Genomic DNA, 12,289 nt, shown 5'->3' with positions numbered 1-12,289 from the left:
AGTGAAATAAAAAATTAAAACGATATCAATTTGGCTTAAAGAATGGTTTGAATATAACTGTGCATATTTATGCAGATGATTGATTTTATATATAGATAATGTGTATTCCATGCAATATGACAAATTATTGCAGACCATGGATACCATTTTCTGTATCAAACAGGAATCATGATACCTACTGCCATCTCACTGTCAGATTGGTGGAGCAAAAGATTATTTGTTTCAGCATTAGTGTTCTTTTCTGCTTGATTTTATTTTCTTTGTGTTTTCTTGAAAGATCAGGAGTAAACCTCAGTAGGTCATTAATAGTTCAGAGACATAGACTTGAATTACATGACTCATATTAATACAGCTTGTTTCATGTTGTACAATCTTTTCTGGACCATGTACCTGTGAGTTATTTTTCTTTGTTGTCAAAGTGTATAAAAACATTCAATGAAGTTCTTATTCAGTGAGAATGAATAAGTGCTACATTCATTTAATAGACACCGTGGCAGTACAAAATTGATGGACTGGCCCATTAGATAAATGACAGATGCTACTTCTGTGTGCTTCAAAATTTAAAGCATTTGATTTCAAGTCAGTGACCAGTTGGAAAACAAAACTTTAAGCATTTGAAAAAATTAAGTATTTGCTGCCTTTGTGACATAATGAGCTACTTCATTCTTCCAGGTGCATTAGTCAAATGGAGTATAAGTAAAATAGGATGGAAATAGAAGAGGGCACATTAAATCCAAATAGAACACCTTCACTGTTAACCAAAATTCTCCTTCAGGACTTTGCCATGTGTAAACCCAGTTTTATGCCATTTGTTTAGATTATCTTTGATTCTTCTCTCTGCTGACATTCATACAGAGCCTTCAGGAAAATGTCCTGGCATGCTCATTCCTTACGCTCATGCCTTAAAATGGGCCAGATCTGTGATCCTATAAGTGATAGGTTTGTTCTACTTTTCTCATTTTGATGCCAAAGATCCATCTTCTAGGTATAGAATGGAATTAAAATGGAAAGAGGTTCTTCATTATGCATAGAATGTTGTTCATGTTCAGTATGATCTTTTAGGCTGTTTTGAACAATTTAAAATTGTAGTAGAAATATTTAGTAATTCTGTTAATTCTCTACAGCCATTATGAACTGAAGTCTTTTGAAGTTCATTCTTCCCTACCATTTTTGTCATCCATTATCAAGTTCACTTCCAAAATAATTTATTTTGAAAATATATGTCAGGCTCTGTATCTAATTAAAAAAAACTGGTTTAATGTATATGGTTTGATAAATCTTTTCTAGGCATGCTTCCAGAAGAGTGGTGCATCAGTGGTTGCTATTCGAAAATACATCATCCATAAGTATCCTTCTCTGGAGCTGGAGAGAAGGGGTTATCTCCTTAAACAAGCACTGAAAAGAGAGTTAAATAGAGGCGTCATCAAACAGGTATTACACAATTATTAGTAGTAAGATCATTTCACTGTGTATTAGCTTTAAGTCTACAGTTAGTAACGTTTAGGCTTTTTGTGTCTTTTTTGTTAAAAAATAAGTTGCATAATGATGAAATTCCTTAAGTTTAACCTAGTTGAATTATCTGAGGCTAGGTTTCGAAAACGTTGGTGCCATTTAAATAGTGTAACTTTTTTCTAGTTTGTTTTGTTCTTAATTAGATTTTTCTTTGGGGGCTGCTTGTGCTTGAAATCATGTAGCACTGAACATGAGAAAGGTAAGGAATCCTACTACTGAAACAGCAAAAATGAGACTAGGCATGGTGGCTTACACCTGTAGTCCCAGCACTTTGGGAGGCTGAGTTGGGAGGATCACTTGAGCCCAGGAGTTCGAGACCAGCCTGGGCAACATAGCAAGACCCCTTCTCTAGAAAAAATACAAAATTAGCAGGATTTGGTGGCATGTGCCACTAGTCCCAGCTACTCTGAAGGTAGAGGCGGGAGGACCACTTGAGCCTGGGAGGTTGAGGCTATCGTGAGCTATGATCTCACCATTCCAGCCTCGGTGAGAGTGAGACCCTGTCTGAAGAAAAAGGAATAACAAAAATGATAATTGCCCTTGTCTTAGGTTTGTTTCCATTCAAGCCTAACTTACATGATAGACTTGTTAGTATTAATTTTTAGCTTCATAAATATGCTCACTTTAACTGATTAGTATCTAAACCATTAAAGCCTATTAGGAGTATCAGAGAAGCCTGAGTGAAATGTGACTAGCACTAGAACCAATGTTGATTTCAGGCATAAGTCTACTTTACCTTGCATAGTGCATGGAGGCTTAGAACCATAGAAATCTAAAGCTAGAATAAACTTTATAATGTGTTACCCTCTTCAGAGGTCCAGAGTGATGAAATAACTACTAACGTCTTAATTTTAAAAACCTAGTTCACCACATTCCTAGAGTCTGGTTACGCTTTTTCTATACCCACTGCCTGTTTGATCAGAATAGAATTCTGTGCCACTCAGGCATTTAAACTCTGCTTAGGGACTTTGAACTAGTACTTAATTTCACAGATATGTCTTGTCTTCTATGTGCCAGTTGCCTGAAGGTCTGTTACTGAATAAAACAGATTGCTGCTGTGTGGAGCTGAGAGTCTAGCTTTCTCAAAATGTAAAACTGATATTTAAATGGCCTTTAAAATTATCACTGATGCCCAGGCGCAGTGGCTCTTGCCTGTAAGCTGAGGTGGGAGGGTTGCTTCAGGCCAGGAGTTTGAGACCATCCTGGGCAACATAGCAAGGTGAGACCCTGTCTCTACAAAAAAAATTATTTCTGTATTCTATTTTACTTTTTGAGACAGAATCTCACTCTGGCTCAGGCTGGAGTGCAGAGGTGCAGTCTTGGCTTACTGCACTCTCTACCTGCTGGACTCCAACAGTCCTCCCACCTCAGCCTCCTGAGTACCTGGGACTATAGGTGTGCACCACCACACCTATACAGATAATTTCTGTATTCTTTGTAGAGACAAGGTTTTGCCATGTTGCCCAGGCTGGTTTCAAGCTCCTGGGCCCAAGTGATTCACCCACCTCAGTCTCCCAAAGTGCTGGGATTATAGACGTGAGCCACTATGCCCAGCTTTTACAAAAAATTTGAAAATCAGCCAAATGTAGGGGTGCATGCCTGTACTCCCAACTCAAGAGGCTGAGGCAGGAGGATTGCTTGAGTCTGCAGTGAGCTATGATTGTGCCAGTGCACTCCAGCATGGGTGACAGAGTAAAACCCTGTCTCTAAAATAAAACAGAATGATCATTGACTAAAAGGTCTTAACCTAGTTAATATGATTATCAGAGCCAAGGACCTGTTGTGTAACATAGTATATGTCAGCAAAGCTTATGTGATGGCTTCATGTTTTAGTTTATGACCTGCTGTAGCCTACGTAGCCTGACCACCTTTGGTTGATGCCTAAACAACTCTTAGTAGGCTAAAAGCATTCCAGCTTGATTGCTCATTGATAGCAGTGTAGGTAAAACTAAGCTGTGGAAGACTTTAATTATTGTGAATCAACTTTTTTTTTTGAGATGGAGTCTTGCTCTGTTACACAGTGGCACAGTCTCAGCTCACTGCACGATCTCAGCTCACTGCACCCTCTGCCTCCCATGTTCAAGCAATTCTCCTGCCTTAGCCTCCTGAGTAGCTGGGTTTACAGGCACCCGCCACCACACCCAACTAATTTTTGTATTTTTAGTGGAGACAGGATTTCACCAAATTGGCCAGGCTGGTCTCAAACTCTTGACCTCAAGTGATCTGTCCACCTCGGCCTCCCAAAGTGCTGGGATTATAGGAATGAACCACCATGCCTGGCCTATTGCGAATCAACTTTAAAATTTTATGAGAGTGCTTTGTGAACTGGAAATATGTGGTAAAACTTAGCATTGTGTGCAGTGGCTAAAAAATTGTTTTTTTTTTTTGAGATGGAGTCTCGCTCTGTCACCCAGGCTATAGTGCACTGGTGTGATCTCAGCTCACTGCAAGCTCCACCTCCCGGGTTCACACTATTCTCCTGCCTCAGCCTCCTGAGTAGCTGGGACTACAGGTGCCCGCCACCACATCCGGCTAATTTTTTGTATTTTTAGTAGAGATGGGGTTTCACTTTGTTAGCCAGGATGGTCTGGTTCTCCTGACCTCGTGATCCACCCACCTTGGCCTCCCAAAGTGCTGGGATTACAGGCATGAGCCACTGTGCCCAGCCAAAATATTGTTAGATAACCCTTCCCATAAGGAATAATGTATCGTTGGTAAACTATGGGAAGTTATGTGGCCTGAGACTAATTAGGATGTAAACTTTTTCCAAGGAGCTTTTAAGATAGTGAGGGCTTTTCTTATTTTCCCTAAGAGATTATGTCCCTTCCTTCTGTGGGATATTTTTATTTTGCTTTTTTATTTCGTTTTGAAAGTTTTTAATAGACGGTTTAACCTAGTATCACAGTAGCATTCTTCTCAAAATTTTGTAGATGAGAAAACAAAAAGCTCAGAGGGTTAACTGGGTTGTACAGTATTACTCAACATCAGCTAGATGGTACGTAAAGGACCTTTCATCTGAAGTCTTTTGACTTTTCATTGACTGTTTTTTTTTTCTCTGAAGAAGTAAACACCACTTTACATTAGCTCTTGCATTACCATGCCCTGTAATTTCCTTAGCCTAATGTAAAGTTATGAATACTAGAATAACAAAAATTAATTTACTTTAGGTTAAAGGAAAAGGTGCTTCTGGAAGTTTTGTTGTGGTTCAGAAATCAAGAAAAACACCTCAGAAATCCAGAAACAGAAAGGTAAGACAATGTATACCACAGTTTGAGTGCTGTGGAGCTGTTATTGCTACCAAAAACAGCAACATTCATTGAGTCTTTGCTGTGTGCCTGGCAGTATGCAAAGTTCAGCCTTTGTGCTAAAGTCTAGGGAAGTTATAAATAATTTGTTCATCTAGTGAGTAGAATAGCCAGGATGCAGATCCAAGCAGTCCAACCTGGTTAAGTCTATGCTCTTAAGTGCCTTACATTAAATTATGGGCAGCTATATGAATTATACTGCTTTTTGTTTTGAGATGGAGTCTTGCTCTGTTGCCCATGCTAGAGTGCAGTGGCATGATCTCAGCTAGCTGCAGCCTCCACCTCCTGGGTTCAAGCAATTCTCCTGCCTCAGCCTCCTGAGTAGCTGGGATTACAGGCACTCACCACAATGCCCGGCTAATTGTTTTGTATTTTTTAGTAGAGATGGAGTTTCACCATGTTGGCCAGGCTGGTCTTGAACTCCTGACCTCAAGTGATCTGCCCACCTCGGCCTCCCAAAGTGCTGAGATTACAGGGTGAGCCACCGCGCCCGGCTGAATTATACTGCTTTTTGTGAAGTATCTTTTAAACTAGAGAAGATACAGGAGTTTTTTTGTTTTTGTTTTTTTTAAGATAGAGTCTTGTTCTATTGCCCGGGCTGGAGTGCAGTGGCACGATCTTGGCTTACTGCAACCTCCGCCTCCAGGATTTAAGCGATTCTCCTGCCTCAGCCTCCCCAGTAGCTGGGACTACTACAGGCATGTGCCACCATGCCCAGCTAATGTTTGTATTTGTAGTAGAGACAGAGTTTCACTACGTTGGCCAGGCTGGCCTCCAACTCCTGACCTCAGGTGATCTGCCTGCCTCGGCCTCCCGGCATGCTGGGATTATAGACGTGAGCCACTGTGCCCGGCCTAAAAGTACATTTTTACTGAATACTAGACCCAAAAACTACCCAGATCCAATTTTTCTTCCGGTTTTTGTAAATACTAATATTCTTCTCCCCAACACGTATCATTTGTGTAAAGTATTTCTGCAGTAATAAAGTGAAATGTCTTGTACTCATTTATATCAGAAATTGAAATAATGTTTTTCTAAACTTTTTTTTTTTTTTTATGACTCTGAAGCTTTTTATCCTTTTTTCATAGAGTTTTCAAACACTTTCAAAATGAACTTTATGCATTACTTTCTGGTGCTGCACTTCATAAATTAGGACCTTTAAAGTCTACACTCCTTTTTACTTTTATGTGTTTTTTTTTGTTTTTTGAGATGGAGTTTTGCTCTTGTTGCTCAGGCTGGAGTGCGATGGCGCAATCTCAGCTCTCTGCAACCTCCACCTCCCGGGTTCAAGTGATTTTCCTGCCTCAGCCTCCCGAGTAAATGAGATTGCAGGTGCATGCCACCAGTCCTGGCTAATTGTGTATTTTTATTAGAGACAGGGTTTTACCACGTTGGTCAGGCTGGTCTCGAACTTGTGACCTCAGGTGATCAGCCCACCTCAGCACCCCAAAGTGCTGGGATTACAGGCATGAGCCACCACGCCCGGCTGTTTTCTTGTTTTGTTGTTGTTTTTTTTTTTTGAGACGGAGTCTCACTTGTCACCCAGGCTGGAATGTGGTGGCTCTGTCTTGCATCACTGCAATCTCCACCTCCTGAGTTCAAGCAATTGTTGTACCTCAGCCTCCCGAGTAGCTGGGATTACAGGCTACCATGCCTGGCTAATTTTTATATTTTTAGTAGAGGGGGGGTTACACCATGTTGGCCAGGCTGGTCTTGAACTCCTGACCTCAAGTGATCTGCCCACCTTGGCCTCCCAAAGTGCTGGGATTACAGGTGTGAGCCACCACACCCAGCTTTTATATGTATTTTTAATGCTCTCAGTTGAAAATTTTATATCAAAGAAGTTGCCACAAAATTGACAAATTTGATCATCAACTGAGGAAAGCCTTTGAGTTGTATGTAGAAGCATTTACATTCTATAATGATCATAATTTTTGATAATTACTTTTCAGAATAGAAGTTCTGCAGTGGATCCAGAACCACAAGTAAAATTGGAGGATGTCCTCCCACTGGCCTTTACTCGCCTTTGTGAACCTAAAGAAGCTTCCTACAGTCTCATCAGGAAATACGTGTCTCAGTATTATCCTAAGCTTAGAGTGGACATCAGGTATGAGCCATTGGCCTGGCCTTTAAAACATGATGTGTTACTTCCTTTAGCTGCCTTTTCATGGGAAAGGAGATAGATTAAATACTGAGGAAGGATTACTTTTAGCTAAGAATAAACCTTTTTTGTTGGTCTTATTTTTTTTGCCCCATTATGTGTTTCTCTTCATATCTCCATGTGTAGTTTTTTTGTTTGATTGTTTGTTTGGAGACAGGTTTGCTCTTGTCATCCAGGCTGGAGTGCAGTGGCACCGTCTCGGCTCACTGCAGCCTCTGCCTCCCAGATTCAAGGGATTCTCCTGCCTCCGCCTTCTGGGTTCACGCCATTCTCCTGCCTCTGCCTCCCACGTAGCTGGGACTACAGGCGCCCGCCACCATGCCCAGCTAATTTTTGTATTTTTAGTAGAGTCAAGGTTTCATCATGTCGGCGAGGCTGGTCTCGAACTTTTGAACTCAAGTGATCCACCTGCCTCGGCCTCCCAGAGTGCTAGGATTACAGGTGTGAGCCACTGTGGCCGGCCTTTTATTTTTATTTTTTTTTTTGAGATGAAGTCTCACTCTTGTCCAGGCTAGAGCGCAGTAGCACAACCTCAGCTCACTGCAACCTCTACCTCCCGGGTTCAAGCGATTCTCCTGCCACAGCCTCCCGAGTAGCTGGGATTACAGGCACCGATTACTATTCTTGGCCTACTTTGTTTTTTTTGTGTGTGTGCATGTGTTTTTTTTTTTTTTTTTCCAAACCCAAATCGTATGTTTCTTTGTAAGAGCCTGGTAGAGTAACTCTTTTAATATTGTTAGCTGTTAAGATATTTAATATTGAACTCTGTGTCTTCTCAGGTTTAAAAGAAAAAAAAAAAAAAATAGGCCGGGTGTGGTGGTGGACACCTGCAATCCCAGCTACTCAGGAGACTGAGGCAGGAGAATTGCTTGAACCCAGGAGGTGGAGTTTGCAGTGAGCCAAGATTGCACCATTGTACTCCAGCCTGGGCCCAAGAGTGAAACTCCGTCTCAAAAAAAAAAAAAAAACACATAAAAGTAAAAAGGAGTGTAGATTTTAAAGGTCCTAATTTATTCTTAGCCTTTAATAACTAAAGAATGAAGTACAGCACCAGAAAGAAATGCATAAAGTTCATTTTGAAAGTGTTTGAAAAGTCTATGAAAAAAGGATAAAAAGCTTCAGAGTTGTAAGAAAAAAAAAAGTGTAGAAAATACTATTTCAATTTCTGATATAAATGAGTACAAGACATTTCATTTTATTGTAGAAATACTTTACACAAATGAAATCATATGTGTTGGGGAGAAGAATGTTAGTATTTACAAAAACAGGAAGAAAAATTGCATCTGGGTATAGTTTTTGAGTCTGGTATTGGGTTAAAATGTACTTTTAGGCTGGGCACGGTGGCTCACGCTTATAATCCTAGCACTCCAGCCTGGGTGACAGAGTGAGACTCTGTCTTAGAAAACATTATAGATGTATGATATATACATACATACATGTATATCATATATATATTTCATGAGAATTCAGGCTTCAGTAACACCTTTACACAGCAATAGCAGAATGTTTTCATCATTTAAACGTGGCTTAAAGTTCTGAGATAATTTTGTTAGTAATTCATATGTAAAATTTGCCACTTAACGTCTTGACAGATCATTTAGATTGTCCCATTTGCTCAGTTGTAGATTCATGCAGATATATCAATTTGTTTAAATTTGTAATTCGCAGACTCTGAGAGTGTTTGTGTGAGATGACTTCTAGAAAATTATGTTTAATCCAGATTTCTGTCTACAGAAGACTACTATATTGAGTGCACAATGTCCTGATACAGTTTAGTACCAGTATTTACTTGCATTACTAAGGCATACAGTTAGAATTGCTGAGGTTTCAGTCCAGAAGCCACATTTTCAGAAAATCAGTAGTGGTCATCAGAGTGCCAAATTAAAGAGCTAGTGAAATAGTGCAAAAGAAAAGGGAATCACCGGGCGCGGTGGCTCAAGCCTGTAATCCCAGCACTTTGGGAGGCCGAGACGGGCGGATCACGAGGTCAGGAGATCGAGACCATCCTGGCTAACCCCGTGAAACCCCGTCTCTACTAAAAAATACAAAAAATTAGCCGGGCGAGGTGGCGGGCACCTGTAGTCCCAGCTGCTGGGGAGGCTGAGGCAGGAGAATGGCGTAAACCCGGGAGGCGGAGCTTGCAGTGAGCTGAGATCCGGCCACTGCACTCCAGCCTGGGCGACAGAGCAAGACTCTGTCTCCAAAAAAAAAAAGGGAATCATTGAAGCAGAAAGTTCTAAATTAATGAATTAATGTGCTGATGTTTTCATGCTTCTTACATGCTGAGTGTAGTGGTAGTAGGCAGACACAATTATGGATCAAAAATGCATTGTATGATGCATTTAAAGATGGAAACATTTCACTGTTCTTTAATAAAGAATAAAGTTTATTTGGCTCATAGTAACTGCAGGCTGTACAAGAAGCATAGTGCAGCCATCTGCTTCTAGTGAGGGCTTCAGGAAACTTAAATCATGGTGGAAGGAGGAGCTATCATATCACATGGCAAGAAAGGGAGCAAGAGAGGAGGGAAAGGTGCCACACTCTTAACCAGATCTCACACTCTTAAAACAACCAGTTGTTTTAAACAACCCGCTCATTACGACCAGGAAGACACGAAGCCATTCATGAGGGATCCATCCCTGTAACTCAAACACCTCCCACTAGGCCCCACCTGCAACACTGGGTCTCACATTTCACTTTTATCTCCCTTGTGTGACCCCAAATTATCTGAGAGAGGTCTCAGTCAATTTAGAAAGTTTATTTTGCCAAGGTTAAGGTTGTGCCCGTGACACAGCATCAGAAGGTCCTGAAAACTTGTGCCCAAGGTGGTCTGAGCACAGCTTGGTTTTACACTTAGAGAGATGTGAGACAGTAATAATGTAAGGTGTACATTGGTTTATTCTGGAAAGGTGGGACAACTCAAATCAGGGAGGGGGCTTCCAGGTTATAGGTAAATAAAAGACAGTTTCATTCTTTTTGAGTTTCTGATTACCTTTTCAAAGGAGACAGATATGCATTTATCTAGGTGAGTAGATGAATGACTTGGAGTTCTGTCCTTTGTCTGCAAGGATTTTCCTTTGTGGACAAATTGTGAGGGAAGTACGTAGCTTTTTTATCTTAGTGGCTATCTTTTTTTTTTTAGGAATAGAATGGGAGGCAAATTTGCCCTAAGCAGTTCCCAGCTTGACTTTTCCCTTTGGTTCCTGATTTGGGGATCCCAAGCCTTATTTTCCTTTCACACCCTTTACTCTCTGCCTTTTGGTGAGTGGAGACCGTATCCTCCCCAATTTTTTTTTCTTGTGGTTCTACTCTACTTAGGTAAGGTGGTGTGTTGCTACCAGTGTGCCTTTGCTCCACTTCTTTTGAAACATATTGTCATGACCTTATGCTGAAACAAAATTTACCTGATAATAGATGGGTTGTCAACCCAAAGGTGCTAATGAGCCTGAAGACCTTTTCTCATGGCCTTTTTTTTTTTTTTTTTTTTTTTTTTTTTTTTTTTTTTTTTTTTTTTTTTTTTTGAGACGGAGTCTCGCTCTGTCGCCCAGGCTGGAGTGCAGTGGCCAGATCTCAGCTCACTGCAAGCTCCGCCTCCCGGGTTCCCGCCATTCTCCTGCCTCAGCCTCCCGAGTAGCTGGGACCACAGGCGCCGCCACCTCGCCCGGCTAATTTTTTGTGTTTTTAGTAGAGACGGGGTTTCGCCGTGTTAGCCAGGATGGTCTCGATCTCCTGATCTTGTGATCCGCCCGTCTCGGCCTCCCAAAGTGCTGGGATTACAGGCTTGAGCCACCGCGCCCGGCCCTCTCATGGCCTTTTTAATGGTAATTTTTTCCATTGAAACTTTTTTCTTTTACGTGAAGCCATATTGATTTTCTCTAATTCTTGATTATAATGGAGTCCTGTCATATACACATTTAACTTGAAAATTCAGCCATTCTTGCTTGGCCAAACAAAAGAGGAAGAAAAATACAGTTTCACCAAAATGTAAGTTGTCTGTACTTGGTATCTCCAATGTCTTCCCTTCCACTTTCCCCACTTTAGTCAGACTTTACCCCACCACTTTACCTGAATATTTTCTCAGTCTCACTTTGCAGATTTCAGTGGTCAATTCATAGTCCTTACCAACTGCCCTCTCAATGGCATTTGACACAGTTGATGACTCCTACCTGCTTGAAACATTTTCTTTACTTGCCTTCCAGGACACCACACCTTGTACCCCTCCTTTCTCAATCTTCTAAGGATTTCTGCTTTACCTCTTAATATAAAGGTGCCCTCAGGGTTATACCTTAAGCCTCTCATCTTTTATGTCCACATTTGCTTGGTGATTCCTTTCACTTGCAAAGCTTTAAATACCAGCTATAAACTATTAATTCACAAATTTATGAATCTAGCCCATACCTCCCTTGTAACTTCAGATTCGTGTATATGGATGCCTGTTCAACATCACCACTTGGATGTCTGATTTAAATGTTGAAAACTGAACTCTTGATCCCCACTCTGCTCCCGCTCCCCCCCAAAATCCCTGCATTTCCCACATTATCTTCATTTTAGTTCATGACAATATTATCTTTCCACTTGCTGAAACCAAAAACCCTGGCTTTGTGCTGGTCTCTTCTCTTTGTTACACACCTTTCTCTAATCTATAAGCAATTATTTTGCTCTGTCTTTAAAATATATCAGTAAACAGGCTGGGTGCTGTGGCTCATGCCTGTAATCCCAGCACTTTGGGAGGCAGGTGGATCACATGAGGTCAGGAGTTCGAGACCAACCAGGCCAACATGGTGAAACCCTCTCTCTACTAAAAATACAAAAAAATTAGCCAGGCATGGTGGCACGCGCCTGTAGTTCCAGCTACTCAGGAGGCCAAGGCAAGAGAATCACTTAAACCTGGGAGGCAGAGTCTGCAGTGAGCCAAGATCACGCCACTGCATTCCAGCCTGGGCGACAGTGAGGCTCCATCTCAAAATAAAATATAAAATAAAATAAAAAAATAAAATAGTAAACATACTACTTACTCATCACCTGCACCACTACCATTCTCTTCCAGGCCACCATCATCTCTCACCTGTATTAGAGCAATAACTTCCTAACTGCTTTTTTCATGCTCCCTTTCAGTATGTTCTTACCATCATAGTGAGAGTGAGACTTTTTGAAAAATGTAAGTTCTGTCACTTTTTAAAATTTATTTATTTATTTATTTATTTATTTGAGAAGGAATCTTGTTCTGTTTCCCTGGCTGGAATGCAGTGGTGTGATCTCGGCTCACTGCAACCTCCACCCACTGGGTTCAAGTGACTCTCCTGTCTCAGCC

The 12,289-nt window shown here is 41.1% G+C and overlaps 1 protein-coding gene across 6 annotated transcripts in view; it reads left to right on the top strand.

The window, feature by feature from the left end:
* The window catches only part of HP1BP3 (heterochromatin protein 1 binding protein 3), a 46,884-nt gene that overhangs the window by 15,221 nt on the left and 19,374 nt on the right, over positions 1-12,289 (top strand). For all 6 annotated transcript variants that reach the window (XM_050791436.1, XM_050791429.1, XM_050791407.1 and 3 more), the window contains 3 exons: positions 1,288-1,431; positions 4,680-4,760; positions 6,770-6,924. In XM_050791436.1, coding sequence (XP_050647393.1) covers positions 1,288-1,431; positions 4,680-4,760; positions 6,770-6,924 — 380 coding nt within the window. The remainder of the gene's footprint in view (positions 1-1,287; positions 1,432-4,679; positions 4,761-6,769; positions 6,925-12,289) is intronic.

The sequence above is a fragment of the Macaca thibetana genome, chromosome 1 (genome assembly GCF_024542745.1).
Source record: "Macaca thibetana thibetana isolate TM-01 chromosome 1, ASM2454274v1, whole genome shotgun sequence".
Lineage (NCBI taxonomy): Eukaryota > Metazoa > Chordata > Mammalia > Primates > Cercopithecidae > Macaca > Macaca thibetana.
Note: the sequence above shows the minus strand (reverse complement) of the source record. Positions and strands in the feature narration are given on the sequence as shown.